Consider the following 17754-nt stretch of genomic DNA (forward strand, 5'->3'; position numbering starts at 1 on the left):
GAGCGAGGCCTCGCAGGGAGAAGGCAGAGGAGGAGACAGGCTGAGGCCGACACAGGGGAAGGGATGCCGAGGGAGGCCGCGAGGGGGAACTGCACGCGGCGGTCACAGCGGGAAGGGCCCAGTCCCTCCCGCTGGCCAGAGCCCCTCGAGTCCTGCATGGCACCCACCTCTGGGCTCCAGCGTGGGCCTGGGGGGAGCCCTGCTTTGCTGTCCCCCCAATCTGGGCTGGGACCGCCAAGCTCTACACCTGCCACTTCGCGGACACTAGCCTTCCCGGGTGCCCGCCCCCAGGGCAGAGAATGTGCCCCCCACCGTGGGCTGCACGCTGAGCCAGCTGAGGGCGCGTGGGCCCTGGGCCTTAGGGCAGGGAGGAGCGGGGAGAAGGGGCTGCCGCGCAGGGCAGGCGGGCGATAGACCAAGTCCGGCCGCCCCGTGGCTCTGTGCGAAGGGGTGGGAGCTGGGGGGCTGACAGCAGACTCCGGTGGGGGCTTCCTTGGAGGGGAGCCGCTGGGGGCAGCGTCTGCCCACCTCTCCCGCCGGGCAGGGCTGTGCGGCATCCCCCCAGCTAGACGGAGGGGCACCTCCAGCCCCCAGCGCGCTCCCCGTCACCGACACCCCGGAAGAGGCAGCCTCCCCTCAGCCCAGCCTGAGGAGCCCCCCACCTCGGCCAGGTCCCGCACCCCTCCCGCGAGGCCGCCCATCACGGAGGGCCTGGCCTAGGGTGAGGGCCAGTGTAAACAGATCATTTCTGTCCGCCTGGGGGGTGGGGGTGGGGGAGTTGTCTTGAGCTTTGTTATGTTCTGAAAAAAAGGCAAAAAATTTGGGTCACAAACCACAAACTGTTTTGCTTTCGGCATAACTGGCACCAACAGGCACTTCGTCTGTGGTTTCTGGCCGCTGAGGCCCGGGCTGTCTGGGGCTGGGGCGGGAGACGCTGGAGGCTGCGCTCATGAGGCCAGAGGGGGCTGGGCAGGTAGGGGCCAGGCCTCCTGGGGTGGCCTGTCGGCCTGTGGCCCCCCGGGGCAGCCACACCTGTGCAGGAGCACCAGCTGGGGGCCAGGCCCAGGCAGCCCGGAGGAGCGGGGACCCCGGGAGCCGGGACCAGCCAGGCAGGTGGACACAGGTCGCTGGGGGTGAGGCCTGGGGCCCAGGGCCACATGCGCGCTTGCCGAGGCAGGGAGACCCGCCTCCGGGAAGGCGGGGTTCTCCCCGGAAGGCGGAGAGCAGACGGGGCTGCGTGGCGAGGGGTCCCCAGGGGTTGGTATGATGGGGTCCCTCCCCACACCCTCCGGGGCCTTCTGCCCGGCTGGCTCTGCGCTGGGGGCTTTGCCGAGAGCTCCGGAGAGCTTGGGAGGACCTGACAGCAGGCGAAATGATGCACCTGTGGTTATGGCATGTCTGGGGGTCACAGGCAGGGGCTGAATGCCAGACCGCTGTCCACACGGGAGGGGCAGCTCTGGACACCAGAGACCCAGGAGTGGGGGGTTGGTGAGCCAGGGCAGCACAGCATGATGGAGAGGGCACGAGGGCGGGGGGTTAGAGGGGCCAGGAGAGAGCAGCCCGCCTGTGTGAAGCCTGAGGGGTCGGGCGGTGGGGACCGAGACACGACCCACCGAGAAACCGGAGGGTGCCAGGTGCTTAAGACCCCAGGAAAGCCTGGCCTGGCGTTTGCCCTCTACCCAGTGGCCCACGGGAGCCATGGAGGGTCCTAAGGGGAGAGCAGCAAGCTGTGGGCCTGCAGAGCAAGCTTGCCTAGTCGCACATGCAGAGTGCCTGGAGCAGAGACTGGAGCAGCGTCCAGCTTCCAGTGGGCCTTGGCGACCAACTGAACGTGGCGGGAGGGGGCAGAGGACCCTGGAGCAGGTGCGGGGTGGTGGCCGTGAGCGTGCTCTGGTCAAGGGTCTGCAGCACACTGAGGCAGCTGAACAGGCCCCAGCAGGTGCCATGCTGCAGCTCAGGTGAAAACACCAGGTGGAGGGAGACACAGGTGGGGTCAGCAGCGGGGAAGCAAGTCCAGTGCCTCCAGCTTAGCAAACTCAGTCTCCTCCCATGGCTCACGGTCAAGCCTTGGTGTCCCCCCGCCCTCCCCCTGTCCTCCTCACTCAGCAGGTGGTCGGGGGACCGGAACACACGGAGCGCTCCTGAGAGGGTGTTCTGGGCAGGCCTCCCCGAAGGGGGTGCAGTTCAGCACCAAGTGATGAGGGCCGGGCCCAGGTGGGTGCCGGCAGGGAAAGGGGTCCAGGCAGAGGCAGCCCGTGCAAAGGTCCTGAGGCAGAACCATGCATGTGCGTTCAACCAGCCCAGCGGTGGGTGGGCCAGGGTGGCCTTGCAAGTCATCGTGAGGACTCGGTTTGTCTCCAGGGAAGCCAAGAGCAGAGGTGGGACCTGGTCTGATGTTTTAAGAGACCACCTGCGCTCCGCGTGGAGGTCAGGAGTGGAGACGGGAAGGGACCATCCTGAGGGGGGTGCGGGCGTGGCCACCTGCTGGGCTCACTGCGGTGCCCTCGGCCTCTGGAACAGGGCCAGGCAGAGGAGGTGTGCCCTCGCCTAACTCGTTTCCTCAGCAACCACAAGCTGGGTGGCTTAAAACTATAGAAATTCATTCTTTCTCAGTCCTGGAGGCCAGAGGTCTGAAATCAGTTTCACTGGACGCAACTCAAGGCGTCCAGGGCCAGGCTCCTTCCGGAGGCTCTAGGGGAGGGTCCTTCCTGCCTCATCCAGCTTCTGGGGGCTCCTGGCTTGTGGCCGCATCCCCCCAATCTCTGCTCTGTCTTCACACGGCCCCTCCTCTGTGTCCTTTCTCCTCTCTGCCATGGTAGGAGCCCCCGTCCCTGGATCTGGGCCCTCCCTAAATCCACGACAGTCTCACCTCCAGATCCTTCACTTCATCACATCTGCAAAGACCCTTTTTCCAAATCAGGGCATATTCGCAGGGGTCTAGAAAGTAGACACGTCTTTTTGGGGAGGACACCTTTCAGCCCACCCCCATAGGTGCCCATAAATATGGGCCTCTGACCTCATCTCCCACACTTCCCCCGCGCCCCCCGCGGCAGCCCCAGCCCCAGCCCCGGACTCCCCAGGTCCTGCTTCACCCCTCCTCCCAGGAGACCCCCCCCCACCCTCACCTCCTGAGTCACTTTCTCCATGAGGTCTAGCCACTGGAAAAAGCACCCCAGTAATCCCCTCCGTGACACCGAGCCTGGGGTGCCCCACACATGGGTGCTCATCCACACGTGTGAATGAGTGGATGAGTGAATGGATGCATGGAGCCCCGGGGTAAGCTGAAAGCTTGCAGAGCGCGTGGAGAGGCTGGGCAGATCCAGGGCACCTGGGACACGGCTGGGCCAAGCAGAGTGGAGTGGGGGAGGCTTGGGGCTAACTCAGGAGAGCCGCGGGAGGGCTGGCTGAGCCCTGGTCGTGGCGGTCTTGGGGAAAGCAGGGTGGGGGCAGAGGCATGGGCGAATGGGCTGCAGTGAGGGTGAACAGGCTGGGTGATGGGGCAGCTGGGAAGGGCAGGGCCTGCCCAGAGCTGCAGGAAGGGAGACCCTGGCCCAGCATCCCAAGCGTCCCGGGAGGGGCCCCGGGCAGGGCTGCAGTGGACCTTTCGGGGGTGGGTCCTACCTGGTGTTGGCAGGAGACAGACTCCAACTTGGTCTGAGGGTGGGCAGGGCTGGGCAGAGGGTCCCGAGCTGGGTCCACACCCTACCCCCCCGGGAATGTCTCAGCACCTCCTTGGGTGGGTGGGGGGCCCTCTGCCCCACCCTGGCCCCCAGGCTCCCCTGAAGGGCCCCGGCTGCCCAGAGGGCACGGTGCGCCCCTATCCAGCTCACTCTTTCCCACTTTCCCAGCCCTCCTCATTCTTGATCCCACCTCCTCCAGGCAGCCCCTCCCCACCCCGTGGCTGAGCTCTCAGGGAGCCTGGGCAGCATGGCCGCTCCTGGGGACGCCATCCAGACCCCAGAGGCCACAGCCCAGCACCAGGCCGGCAATGAGTTCCAGAGACGGAGTGAGCGGATTCAGGTGCAAGGCCTCACCCCAACCCAGACAGGGGCTGAGAGCCCTGGGCGCCCACTGAAGGCTGCCCAGTCCCCGGGCACAGCTCACCGCCCTCTCCCCACTGGCCACACCTGCTGACCGGGGTCTTGGGGATAGGTGGGGTGAGGGGAGGGCCCGGGCAGGCCTCGAGCATTGTGGATGCCAGCCTCACTGCCTTCTGAGGGGCATGAGGACCCTAAAGGTCAGTGGTCAGAGTGGTCTGGGCTGCGGTGCGGGGCTGAGCAGGGGAGGGGGTTTCCAGTGCCCTCTGATGCGGCCTCAATCTTGGGGGCACGGGGAGCACATCTGCGTGTGCAGGTGGGCACACAGGTGACAGGTAGCCTTGAGTCCCCATCTGTAGCAAAAGCTAGTTTCCAGAACCTTTCAGAACCTGGCCCACGCCCTTCCCCCTGTCCCCCGAGGCTGGGAAAATTCCCTGGGGTTGACAGACAGCGACAGCAGTTCACTCCTCAGTGGGCTCTTGGAAAAGTCCCCCGGGACCCCTCCGGTCGCCTGGAGCCCTGTCTTTGAGGATTTGGTCCCTGAGATGGTCCCAGAGCCTCCCGAGATCCACGATAGTGGTGGTACCACCGCTGAGAGCTGCAGGCCTTCGGGCTGTCCTCCCTGCACCCCATCACTGTTCCATGAGTCCTATTTTTTTTTTCCTCTTGCTTCTCTGATCGAATGAATTCTGCTGCCCTGTCTTTGAGTTCACAGATTTTTTTCTTCTGCTTTATCTAGTCTGCTGTTGAACCTGTATATTGAATCCCGCAGGGGCCCAGAGGAGGTGTCCCCACCTGCAGGGTCTTCCTGTCCCCCCTTCCCAACCTCCCCTGCCCCCTCCCCAGGGCTCAGACCTCCCCTCCCTCCCTCCACCAGGTACCCAAGTGAAAAAGCAGAGGACTCAGAAGAAAATAAATTTAAATGCTTTATTTGGGATTGCGAGCGTTAAAAGTTAAAGACAAAACCCAAGCTGTGGATTCTGCCAGAAATAGCATGTTAGGGGCGAGTGGAGGCGAACACGGCCGCGGGATGGACTGGGCGGCAGGTGACACTCGGTGTTCTGCGCGTGGGGGTCCTCAGATGATGGTGTAGAGACCCAAGAGGGGGTCCCGCTGAAGACAGCTGGGGGGACTTGGGGAAGAGACATGATGGAGGGCCACAACCAGGGCGTGGAGGTCGGAAGGGGCCCGGGTCGGATGGCGATGACCCACAGAGAGCTGCTCACTGGGGGACACAGAGGAGCCTCGGCAGACGCCCCCGGAGCCCCCACCCAATCGAGGCAAACGGAACGCTGGGTGGGTGGCGTCTGGCTGAGTGGGCAGGTAATTTGGGGTGCCTCGAAAGCAGTTTGGATCTCAGGCCAATCCGTCTGGCTTCTCCGATTAAGACAATTTGGATTTTTGGGCTTCTGTCCAATGGTCCAAATGGCCCACTCCCTGGGCGCTGGCCGGGGGACCCTCTGTGCCTTGGGTGGGCTGGCACGGACCGCCCCCTGGGTCGTGCCAGCCCCGTCACCGGGGCCCAGAAACTTCGGGCCTCTAGATTGCTAGTCGGGCTGCCGTGCAGGGGGGCTGCACTGGGGGCAGAGGCGGGGGTGAGGTAAACCTCCCAGCTGCCCGGGTCCCTGCCGCAGCCTTAGGCGCTGAGATGGTGGCTGGGTCAGTACCGCCAGACCCAAGGGCCTCGGGGCCAAAGCGACCCCAGCTGTCAGACACACTCGCAGCTCTCCTGCTCTGCGGGGCTCGTGCCCTCCGGACCTCTCCTACTGCCCGGCATCACCCCACCTGGTCACCAGGAAGCCCCGCGGAGCTCCGAGCTTCCTGGGGCCCAGATGGGGCACTGAGGAGGCGGGCAAGCTGTCACCGAGGGGTGCGGGGAGGGCTCCCCAGGTGCGCGGAAGGCGGCCACCTGCTCCCGCCCGATGGAGCCCCTTGCTCACGTGAGCATCTGTAGCCCCTTCCCCCCCGGCCGCCTGGGCCGGGGGCCCCACATTGGTGGCCTCCGAGCACCTTCCTGACACCTCAAGAGACGCCTCCCTGCCCCCTCCTCCGCCCCTCAGGACCCCCGGGGACCAGCCACCGTCCCCGGGGGCCAGGCCAGGCAGCGGCCGTCTCCATTCCCCTCTGACTTCTCGGGGGGCACAGTGGCCAGCACCCCCGCGGAGGCTCCACTCTCCACTCAACCCAAGCGACAGGGACAGGCAAAAATCAAACCAAGGGTGATAAATGGCGGAGGGCAGGACGGCGGCGGGCGCCGCAGAGGTGACGGGTGGTTGGCTTCATGCGTTCCTTGTCCTTGGTCACTGCCCCCCTGTTACACGGGGAGGGGAGTAAGTTTAATTTGGTACATGAGCGCGTAAAAAGCTAAGGAGGGATAAAAAAAAAAAAAAAAGGAAAAAAGCCCCAGGAGAAGCCAATTAAAGGGGGGAAATAGATCAATTGGCGTCAATTTGGGTTCCTGATTCGATCTGTAATTCTGCACGTCTCCTCGTCAATCCTTCCTCCTGACCGTTTTGTCCAAACCCTTGCTGGACCACTTCCTACCTCAGAGCATCCCCCCCCAGCCCCCACTGCCCCCCCACCCACCCCACCAACCTCCAGACTTCCCACACTCCCCATGACCCTTGCCAGCCTCCAGGGGGCCCTAATTTCTGACAGGCTCCCCCAGGAGGCTGGCAAAGGTGAGCCCTAGGTGTGCTGGGGGGGTCCCCAGATCTCGCAGGAGCACACCTAGGGGGTCAGGCGACACGGCAGGGCATGTCTTGCTTGGCCACAACCATCTCCACTCCGGCCAAACCCGTTCCTCGTTCGGCACGATAGTAGGTGCGTGGATGCCAGTGGGGTCTGGGGGCATCGGGACTCTCACTGCAGGTGCCGTGGGGTCAGGACGGGTGCCGAGAAGGAGGGGGGATCTTCCTCATCTCGGAAAGATGGAACCACCCGCGCCTGAGCCTGGGACACACACCCTCCCACCCTAGGGCGCATCCCAGGGGACCAGAGAGGAGCACAGGACGTGAAAACCTCATCGCAGGGCAGCTTAGAGAAGAATTTGGGATGGAATGCGGTCTCATCTGTGCAATGCTGGGTGTGGGTATCCCTCATATCTGGGTGTGTGTGCGTGTGTGGATGCATGTGAGGGCTGTGGATGTGTGTGTGTGTGTGTGTGTGCGTGCGTGCGCGTGCAGGGTTGCCTGTGGGTGTGCGTGCTTTCAAAGGTGACAATTCAGACGTAAGATTTTGGAGTGTGTGGGCGTTTATGCCAATTAAGTTTTATCTGCGCGAATTCGGGTTTTCTGTTCCGTGCACCGCTCCTCGGGTGTTGCTGGGCCCCCCCACTGCTCCACAGCGGTCTCAGTGATGGAAACTACGGGGAGGAACAGGTTTGGGTCTTTGGTGTCACACGGCCAGAGCCCAGCGAGGGTTTGGTGAAGGAGGGAGATGGCTGGCAAGCAGTGACAAGCCTACCTGCAAATTTGGTGCCTTCCTTTCTCTTGGATGGTCAGCTCACAGCCAATTGAAGTCCAGGTCCGAAAGGAACGAGAAGGAAGGGTGGGGGCCAAATTCTTTTATTTTGCCAATTGTTTTGAAGCCAATTTATTTTTAGTATTTTTTTTTTCAGCTAATTGATTTTTTTTTTTAGGGTTTTCTGGAAAGCTAGTTAGCTTTTCCGGTGTTGCTAAGAAGCCAATTCGTTTCAAGGGGGCCAACACGTTTGTGATTGCAATTTTGGTTGTGTAATTTGGGGGTAATTTGGGGGTGATAATTTGGGAGAGAGAGCTAAAGCCAATTGGTTTTGTACATTTTTAAAGATTTTGTTGTGATTCCCTTAGCCCGATGGAGGGGGCCGAGGAGAGACCAGCCTGACGTGGGGAGGTTGGGGCACGGGGGCCAGGTCGGGGGAGCCCGCAGACAGGACGGTACAGAGGTTTCAGCGGTGGGACCTGATGGAAAGGTCCGGTCAAGAGGAGGTCACGAGTGGGTGGTGCCGCTTTGCAGAATTACGACAATTTGGCTCACTTGCGATGGCCGGACGCCTCAAGAGAGGCGCCCCCGTGGGCGGCGGGGTCCTGGGTGGGCAGGGCGATCAGGGGACGGTGACGCTTGGCCTCTCTGAACACCTCCAGCTCCTTGGCGAGCGTGCGACCCCGGCGGGCTCGCAGGAGGGCAGGCAGGCCCCTGCGCAGGCGTTGGGCGGACTGCTTCCAGGTGTCATATTGGAAGAATTTGCCCACGGGGTATCTGGGGAAGTTGTCCTGAGAGGGGAAGGGCCGGTCAAGGGGTGCCTGGCCCCCAGCCCCTGCTCCCAAGCCACCCAGGCCCCGGGGGGACATCTGGGCAATCTGCTGGGGGCTGTCCCTAAACCTTGCAGCGTGCCCGACGTGTGACAGGTCAGTAACTCCCCCGGCTTCTGGTCAACACCACCACGGTTGCAGCGGGGCGGGGGTGGGGGGGGCACGTGGCAAACATGTAAAGGACTCCCTAGCCACGCTTCCAGCTAAGGAGCTGCCGCGCCCTGGTCCCCTGGCTTAGAGGTAACAGCCCCGAGGGGCTCCAGAGAGGGGGAGGGTCCCGGAGACGCCGGTTCCCCTCACAGGGGCCGGGCCGCCCACAGGCCCAGAGCTGGGGGGCCGTCCACGGGCCCAAGCTGGGGGGGCCGCCTTACCGGAAGCACGGTCGGAGGGGTCGACACGTCCCTCTCGGACTTGGCGGGGGTGGCACAGTAGGTCTCCAGCAGGGCCAGGTCGCAGCTGCGGAAGCAGCACTCTTCCACGATGCCACGGCTGCGGCGGTTCACGCGGCTTGCCGGCCTGCCTGGAAGTCCCACAGGAGGAAGGAAAGGGCACGTCAGCACCAGCGCCCCAGGGGGCTCCCCAGGGCTCCTCCAGCCAGCCCCCCGCCCCTGCCCTTGAGACAGGATGCCGGTCACCTTGCAGGGACAGCCGGCCTCGGCCTGGAGGGAAGGAAGAAAGCGAGAGGGGGGCGCGCAGGGGCCCCAGAAAGGAGAGAAGGGACAGCGGGGTGAGCGCGCTCCAGGACCAGCCCCCTGGCCTCTCGGTGCCTCCCTCGTCGTATGTAAAGTGGGCACGGCCTCCTGGTCCACCACCAGGGGCTGTTTGGAAAATGCACGGGGCCCGGCCCCACATCCTGGGATCCCAGGGTCCTGACCCAAAGGCCGACTGGGACCCAAGTGCCATCCCCGAACCAACCAGGAGCCTGGGTGCCTGCGGCCCTAGAGACGCCGCCGAGACAGGTAGGAATGGGAGGAAGAAGGAGAAGACGGGAGGAGAGGAGTGAGGACCTGCAAAAACCACGCCCTCCTTTCTTCCCGTCCTCCCCCTCTCCTCCACGCACAGGCTCCAGACTCAGCTGCAAGGAAAAGCCCCCGGCCTGCCTTCCGCCATCAGTGGGGGGAGGGAGAGGAGCCCCTAGTAAGGGGTCCAGGTGCAGGGTCGAAAGGGTTGGGGGCTCAGCCCGGCCCTCCTTTCAGGGAAACCTGGTGCCAGGGGGCCACTCCCCGGGCAAGGGCCAGCCAGCACCAGACCATACGGTGCCATCTCCTGCCCCCAAATGTGGCAGGAGACAGAGGCCACAGGAGAAGCCAGGGCAGGCAGGGGCCTCAGAAGCGTCAAGAAGCAGGAATGCTTTTTAAAGAGAAGCTCTGACATGCAAGACGGGCATTTTCGGCCCATTTCAGAGGGTGGGTAAGTAAAGGCTGCAGAAGAAGGTGCCTTGTGGTGGGTGATGGGCTGGTTACGACGAGCCTAACGGCCACCGTCTGCTTGCCCCGGCCATGTCCCCACCCACACCCAGCCCTGAGCGGGGTCTGGCTGAGCCCAGGGGGGAGCACACACGCCCTCCCCCCTTGAGGGTCAAGAAACTGCTCCCCAGTTTCTCCCGTTATCCAGATGGACACTCTCCAGAACTCCCCTGACCCGTCCTACAGTTAAAGAAACTGAGGCCCAGATTGCTGGGAAGCGAGGGCAAGAGCCCACACCCCGAAGGAGAGCTCACCTCCAACAGGGGACCCGCCCTGCCACACAGGGCACAGGGGCAAGGGAGAGCAGAGGTCTCCATGTGCCCAGCCAGCTCCCGCAGGTCGGGAATCAGAGAGGAGGGCGAAGAAGAGACAAAACACTCGGGCCAGCAGGCGGGCACCCGGCACTGTGCCCTGCGCCTCGGGTGCGGATCCCACCCAGGCCTGGGGGCCCTGGCGGTCCCCTCCTGCGGACGCAGCCGAGCGAGCCCCAGCACGTGGCCATGCACACTCACGCCGCCAGCAACGCGTGCTCTTATTCTGATTGGTTTTCAACCCATTTGATTCCATTTAAAATCTAACCATCCACGGGTATCTGCCCATTGCCAAGATGCGGGCAAAACGTGCGGGGAAACCAGTGCCCGCAGCCCTGCCCGTGGGCAGGTCAGGGAGAAGCAGGAGGGGAAGGGCTGCCTCCCTGCGGGGGCCTGGGTCACCCCGCCCGGAAGCCCGGCCTCCAGCCCACTCTGCACCCCACCCGCACCTGCCACTTAAGGTCTGGTCCCCCTGTAGATACCACCGTCCACTCTCCCTCCCACCTTGAGTCATGCTGCAAGAAATCAGGGAGTGCGGGCACCGCCCAAGCACACCGTAAGTGCCTAATAAATGTGGACTGCAAGGGCGTGACTGCGCTCTCCAAGTCTCAGAGCAAGGGCCCCGGGCTCATTCACCTCCGAGGGGCCTCCCTGGGCCCGACCCCCAGGCCAGGTGTGCTGAAGGACCTGCAGAGGTGCCTGACATGCGGTAAGGAGGACTCCAGCATCTATCGAGCACCAGCTGTGTACACCCCTCCGCCCTCGCCCCACTGAGCTACTTACTGAAGTAGAAGCCGCGGTCCCCGCAGACAAACTGGAGGGTGTCCACCAGCTCCCCGCCGCACAGAGTCTCACTGGGGCGGTAAGCAGCATAGCAGCACGAGGCGAAGGCCAAGAAGGCGAGCAGCCCCAGCATCGACTTTCCCACTCGGATCCCCATTGGTGTCTGCGGGCGGAGACAAGAGGCGTGAGCCCACCGCCCCGCCACGTCCAGGCCCGGGCCCCTCCCACTGCCCACCAGCCAGGGCGTCCCGAAATGCTGGCCCAGCAAGGGGATGAGGGCCTGCTCCCTTCGGGGACACTAAGCCCAGCCATCTCCTAATTTAAAGTCCAGTTACAGCTTTAAAGCACGGCTTTCTCCTTGATCTTAATTGTTTTAATTACAGAAGAGCTGGAGCTTCCACTGCTGACGCAGGCAGGATGCAGAGCTGCCCCGCGTGAAGGGCTGTGTGCGGGGCACACCTCTGAGGGGCACCAAGTGCTAGTCAGTAATTTCACGTGGGGATCCCCATCGTTATTACTGCAGGGGCTCAGCCACACCCAGAGCTGCAGGGGCCAGTGCTGGACACTGGACCTGGCCTCCATCCTATGATGTCATGGGGGCGGGGCCGGCACAGGGCAGCGGCCACTCCTCGGGCCTCCCAGCGCCAGCCAAGATGGCAGACGGCCCCACCCCAGCACAGGACATGTGCATCTCAGAGGACCGGCTAAGCAAGGGTCCAGCCTCCCTCCCAAAGCAACAGGGGGGTTCTGCTGGGCCAGCACCACCCTTCTCCCTCCCGCACTGCCTTTCCCACCCTCTCAGTCTGCGGCTGAGCAAAGCCTGGGTCAAGGGTCCGACGGTCAGCACGGCGGTGCCAGCCACGCTCCCAGGAGCCACCTTCTCCTACATCACTTAGTCCCTCGACTCCAGTCTGCCCTGGGCACCCCAAACACACATAAAAGCCAAAAGCCTCCTTTCCAGGCCTCACATCACACCACCCAGGGCCAGGGACCTCAAAGTCCCTCCAGGGCCACCAGGCCCTCTCCCCATTTGGGGTACCCAACCCCACCCCAGGAGCTGGAGAGAACAGGTCAGGCCACCTAGAGGCCAGACCCCCAGTCCCTCAGGGTACCACCTAGAAGGAGAGGCGCATCTCAAGACACACCCCCTCGCAAGGTTTTGTGGCTGCAGACCTGGGGCAAGGGTTAACCAGGTCCCCTAAGGAGTCGGGGGGCTTGAAAGGGACCTTGACTCCTCTTAGGACACAGCAAGCCACCCCTAGCCCTCCAAAAGGTGGAAGCCCCCCAGGCAGGCAGCTCCAGCCTGCCCTCTGCGGGCCCAGGTACGAGCCCCTTCTGGGAGGACAGTCACGGCCGGGTGCCCCTGAGCCCCGTGGCACCCACAGGCTACCCTAGTAAGGGCCTGGGTGGAGCTGCCCACGTGTGTCCCTCTTAGGCTGCACACCCAGTGAGCACAGAGGCACCGAGCAGCACGCCCCTTGCCAGCCTGGAGCAAGGCTGCTGCATGCTGGGCCCAGGGGAATTTTGATGCAATAAATCGTGTAGGAAATGAGGGGCTGTGAAGGAAGCACAGTCTCGCTTAAGCTCCTGACGAGCAGGGCCAGCTCCGTGGAAGATGGGAGCTGCCGCCTGGCTCAGCTCACCTCCTCCCTGCACCAGACCCCAGCCTGTCTCCCGACAGCCCAGTGCCGCCCCCCCTCCAAATTCTAAGAACAAATTTGTCCAGCTAGGGACTCGGTGCCGTCCGAGCGGCAGCCCCATCCTTCTGCAAGCCCAGCCACTCGGTGCGGGGTCCAGTCCAGGGCACCAGCAGAGAGCAGAAGACTAGACGAGGGGCATGCAGCTGTGCGGGCCAGGTGACCAAGCGGGCAGAGGAGGGAGGGCAGGGGCGACAGGGCAGAGGCAGAGGGGAGGGATGAAGGGGCTGAGTGGGAGGCCGCGGGCAGGGGCCAAGGGGCTGAGGCCGGAGCGGGAGGGCAGCCGGGTCCTCGCTCAACAGCCCCGGTTACCTGCAGCTGGACAGGAGGCTCGCTGGGGCTGGAGGAAGAGGATGCGGGAGGAGGAGGCTGGAAGGCTGCCTCAGAGGAGAAGCCAATGTCCAGTTTGCAGGCTGGTCAGTGCCTCAGCTTTTATGTCTGAGCCGGCTCCTCCCAGCCGCGGCTCCACCCTACCCCCACCCCTCTCCCTGCTGACCACTCCCCCCGCCCCCTTTGCTCCCGCCCCCTCCCTCCTTCCAGCCGTTCCCTTCTCTGCGGCACCCCCAACCGCCTTCCCCACCATCTCTTAGCAAAGAACGGGGGGCGGGGGGGGCTCATCCTGCACCCCCAGCCCATCCTGGCACCGGGAAATGGGGGCGGGGGTGCAGGGAGGGGGGCTGCTTTCCACCTCCTTGTATGGAAACTTCCATCTGCCCACTGGGGCAGGGGCAGTTACCCTCTCTGGGTTGTCCACTGCTGCCCTTTTGAGCCCTGGACCAGGCCCTCTCTCCAGATTACTGGTTGGCAATGTCGGGGACAGGGAAAGGGAGGCTGTAGGGGGGTGCGCTGCGAATGCGGTGTCTGGCAGGACTCTTTTGCCAACTCGGCCCCCCTCGCTCCATCCTGGCCCCGCCCACCCAGTTTTCCTCTCTCGGTCTTGCTGGCACTGAGTCAACATACCAGGGTGGGTTTCTGAGACTTGCGCCCGTCCTCGTTGCACTGCCCCCGGCCCCCGCCCCCGCGGCACAAATCACAAACTTTCAGCAACACCCCCTGCACCCGCAAAGCGACCAGGAAGTCGCCTTGCAGACAGCTCACACCTCCCCTGGCACTACCCAAGTCCCCACCCCACCCCCCCCACCCCTCGCCCCCTCCTCCGCGGCACAGGGCAGAGCTCGGGGTTCGAGACGCGGAACGTGACCGACAGCCCCCCACCCTGTCCGCCCCGGCCCGGCCCGGCCCGCACGCAGCTTACCTGGAAGCCGGCGCAGGGGCCGCCCACCTCCCTGCTGCGTATTGCAAACCGAACAGCGGGCGTTGGCCCTCCTGCCGGGCACTCCTCTGCCAGCGCCGCTCTGGCCGAGTCGCGGGGGCCGAATGCGCGACGGGGCAGAACGGGGGGATGGCTTTTTTGGGGGGGTGGGAAACTCGTCTGATTGTTTGGGGAGGACGGGCTGTCTGCGGGCTGGGGCGGGCCAGATGTTGTACTTTTAGGGGGGGAAAGGGTATCGGGAAATGAGGTCAGCTGTTGTATCAAGGATAGAGAGGGGCAGAGATAGTGAGAGAGACAGAGTGAACGTGAAAAGGGGGGGGCCGAAGAGAGGGCGAGAGAGAGAGAGAGAGGACAGTGAGAGACGGGCAGGCGCACAGCGGGAGAGAACAGCGAGGAGAGAAACAGAAAGCGTATAATTAATCCACTTTGGGACGGCGAAGGCGAGAGGGCGGGCGTGGAAGGGGAGGGAGTTGGAGGCAAGGAGCTGGGGGGGGGCGGGAGGGAGCAAAGGGAAGGCTGCGGAAGAAGAGAGGGGGCCGGGACCAGAGGCCGGAGAGGGGACGGGGAGCGCAGAGAAGCGAGGAAAGGGCGCAACGTCGGGGGCCGGGGAAGGTGCTGAGGGGGGCGGAGCGGAGGCGTCACCCGGGCCGCGGGCGCCCAGCTCGGTATGGGCCGACGGAGCCCTCGGCCGTCGCGAGCCCGGGCCTCGGGGGGGCGGCGGTGGCGGCGCCGGGGCCGCTCGGGACGCAGCGAGGAGGGGGAGCGGCCGGGCTGCGCGCCGGGGAGGGCCGGGAGGGAGCGCGGGGGATGACAACGCCGGCGGCCTGCGAGCCGGACTGCCTGCGGGGGGGACCGCCTCCTCGGGCGAAGCGGGACGGGCGTTGAGGTAGATGAGGAGGAGGCGGCGGGGGATCCGCAGGCCGGCGGAGCGCGACCCCGCCGACGGCGCCCGAGATGGGAGTCAGCAGCGTGGCGGCGGACGGCGTCGACGCGGGGCCGCCAGCCGGGTGGAGGCGCTGGCGGGCCGAGCGCGGGCGGGCGTGGGCCAGGAGGCGGGGGCGGCCGGAAGGGGGGGGCCGGGGGCCGGCCTGGCCTCACGCAGCTCCGCCGGAGAGCAGGCGAACTCCGGGCGCCAACGCCCGGCTCTTATAGCCGCGCCACCCCGCGGCTCGGCGCCCGCTCGGGCCCCGCTGGCCGTGCGCCCGCGCCAATGGGCGCCCGCGGGGCCCTCGCCCCGCCCCCGGACCGCCCTCGCAACTCGAGCCAAGGGCGGGGGGCGGGCTTGGGGTCCCGGGGGGCGGCGGTTGGGGGGGGGGCTGTGGGGTGCGCGGGGGCGAGATTGGATTGGGGGCAGGGATCGGCAGAGTTCGAAAGAAATCCCGAATCGCCATTCTAAAGTGTTTGGGGACCCCGTCTTAGGTTCCGGGGTGCCAAGGTCCCCGCATGAGTGCACGGGGGACGCGGGGCGACCAGGCTGGGCGGCGTCACACGCCCTAGCGACGGCCAGGTCCCCGCGCCCGGCCAGGGGGCTACGCGGCGAGGGTGCCCTGTCGGAATGCGGGCGCAGGTGGCTCGACACTGGGTCGGGGGTCCCCGAGTGCCGCTGGGATGTACAAGGGAAGTGGGGAGTCCCTGGGCGCGGGCGGGGCGCGCAGCCGCCACCTGCCCGAGCAGGCGCAGCCCCTCGAGCCGCAGCCGGAGCCCGAGCGCCCCCCGGTGCCGCGCGGGAACCGGGGAGTAGCCTCGGCGGCGGCCAGGTGCAGTACGTGGGGAGGGCCGGCCAGGCCAGGACCGAATCTGGGCCAGGCATGGGGCCGGCCCGGGCTGCGCCTGCCGGGAGAGATACGAGCAGGGCGGGAAACATCGCTCAAATCCTACCTGCATGACCGGGCTCACCGGGGTGCATCTAAGCAGCTCGCCTTTGGGGCCCACCCAAAATATCCGGATAATAGTTCCCCCGTCCTCAGTGCGTTGGACTTGCGTAGACTCGGGTTCAGCCCCAGGGGCCACCACGATAATTTGGGGGTCTGGGGAAACCATCTCCTGGAGAGTTTGGACGATGTAAGAAGTCGCTGTGATTTTTACCAAGTCAAAAACCACGCACGAGCCCCCGCGCCCCGCCCGCCCCCAGGAGCCCCGGCAGCCAGCGCCCCTCCGAGGGGAAGGGGCCGCCGGCGGCGGAAGCCCGCGCCCGGCTCGCCCCCTCGCTCCGCCATCAATCACGTCGCCCGCGCTCGGCGCGCGCCTCCCGGAGTCCTCCGCCCGGCGGCTGGCGGCGCCGCGCCGCCCGAGCCGGGTGCGCCTGTCCTCCGCGTCCCTCCTACCCTGCGCCCTGCCTGCCCCGCCGGGGGGCCGCCGAGGCGCTTTCCCCACGACCGTGATCTTTGCAGAGAGCAAACGAAAGCGGCGCAGGTTTCAGGGCGCCCGGCCTAGCGAGCGCGGCCGCCGAGGGGCTAGCCCGCCGCAGGCTCCCGCGCCCCGCGCCGGTGTCCCCGGCAGCCGCTCGGGACGGCGGGACGGCGGCGGGTGGGTTTGGGAGTCGGGCCGGGACGCGAGGCGGCGGGGAGCTCACCGCGAGGCTGGAGGCCGGAGGCTGCGTCCGCGGGCGCGCTAGGAGCCGAGACAGAGAGCGAGCGCTCTGCAACGGGCGGTGGACGCGCTGAAGGTGAGCGAGACCCCGGGGGCAGTTCCCAGTGTCCGGGGGCAACGCCCAGTCCGTTGGAAGACCCGGGGACAATGCCCAAATTTGGGGGAAACTGGGGGCAATGCCCAGTCGTTTTCCTGGACGCGGGAGAAGCACTGCCTGCGTCCTGGAGGACACGCTGCTGGGCCAAGTGTGTTTGGGGAACACAAGAGAAATTTTCCAACTCCGAGGAGCTCCGGGGACTTCGTAGGAGACGCAGAGAGGCCCAGAACCAGTGCCCGTGGTACGCGGGATTGGGGAAGCTGCAGAGACCGCGGCGGGGCCGGGAACAATGCCCAAAGGCCGGGAACGCAAGTCAGAGCCGCCTGATTTGCGGGCGAGAGAACGAGTGTCCCGAAGTGGGGACCCAAGGGAGGCTGCGTCGGTGTGGGGAACTGCGATTCACGACTAAATTCGAGACTCCAGAAAGAGAGTCCGAGTCTGAGGACCGGGGGGGATTTCTCCCTGCAACTGGGGGACAAGGGAGCCGCGTCTAAAATGTGGGGACCCCAGCATCTGGGTCAGCAAGTTTGTGGGGGGTCCCACTTTGTGGGGAAGTAGGTTTGGGGATGACCCGAGGAAAATGCTCAGCGTGAAACTTGGGAGAACCCCAGAGGCGTACTGTCTAAAACTGGGGGAAGAAAAACAATGGACACATTTTGGGGATCTAGGCAAATCGTCCATGCGGTGGAGAAGAGTGGAGATTAATTTCCACAACTTAGAAATTCAAGTTATTGGCCTGGACGCTTGCATCACCCAAGGAAAGTAACTTCCATAATTGCTGTGGCTTTTGAGAAAATCCTCAATGTCCTTTAGAGAGTCAAGAAACACGATCTAAATTCGGGGCAAACTGGGGTGTGATCAGGACGTTTGGAGAATGCAGAAAATCAATGTCCTTTTATATCTTAATTTTTACATTGGTTTCAATTAGTTTATTTTTGGTGAACAGGAAAAAAATATATTTTCCTGGGCACTGTCTGCATTTGGGGAACCCTAGGAAGACGTGGCCCAAGTTTGGGGGATCCATGAAAATTGTTCAATAGAGATTGGTACCTAAATTTCAGGGAACCTGGTTAGTAGCAAGGAAACTTGTAGGACGCGGCCTATAATACCTGGGATTTCCAGATATTTTTCGGTATCTGGGCAATTTCACTTTGGGAGGCCTGTGGAAAATTGCCTAAATTTAGGGGGACTCGGGGCAAGGATCATAAA

The 17754-nt window shown here is 64.5% G+C and overlaps 1 protein-coding gene across 6 annotated transcripts; it reads right to left on the minus strand.

Annotated features, from left to right (window-relative positions):
- Positions 1–4956: 4956 nt before the first annotated feature.
- On the minus strand, positions 4957–16619 carry IGF2 (insulin like growth factor 2). 6 transcript variants are annotated; one of them, XM_089914306.1, is made up of 4 exons: positions 16432–16619; positions 10889–11052; positions 8701–8857; positions 4957–8290 (listed from the first exon to the last, which is right to left on the minus strand). In XM_089914306.1, exons 2-4 carry the CDS (start codon positions 11044–11046, stop codon positions 8051–8053), a joined length of 555 nt encoding a protein of 184 aa, XP_089770432.1. In that variant the 5' UTR covers positions 11047–11052; positions 16432–16619; the 3' UTR covers positions 4957–8050. The 6 variants fall into 6 exon arrangements, with proteins under 6 accessions (XP_089770432.1, XP_022446761.1, XP_089770429.1 ...); XM_022591053.3 differs by lacking the exon at positions 16432–16619 and adding an exon at positions 15738–15917 and having other exon boundaries at positions 8701–8849; positions 10890–11052; XM_089914303.1 differs by lacking the exon at positions 16432–16619 and adding an exon at positions 13842–14939.
- Between the last annotated feature and the right edge of the window lie 1135 nt (positions 16620–17754).

This window comes from Delphinapterus leucas, chromosome 7 (assembly GCF_059928025.1).
Source record: "Delphinapterus leucas isolate spDelLeu-1000000601 "Yukka" chromosome 7, BTC_Dleu_Yukka2, whole genome shotgun sequence".
Classification (NCBI taxonomy): domain Eukaryota; kingdom Metazoa; phylum Chordata; class Mammalia; order Artiodactyla; family Monodontidae; genus Delphinapterus; species Delphinapterus leucas.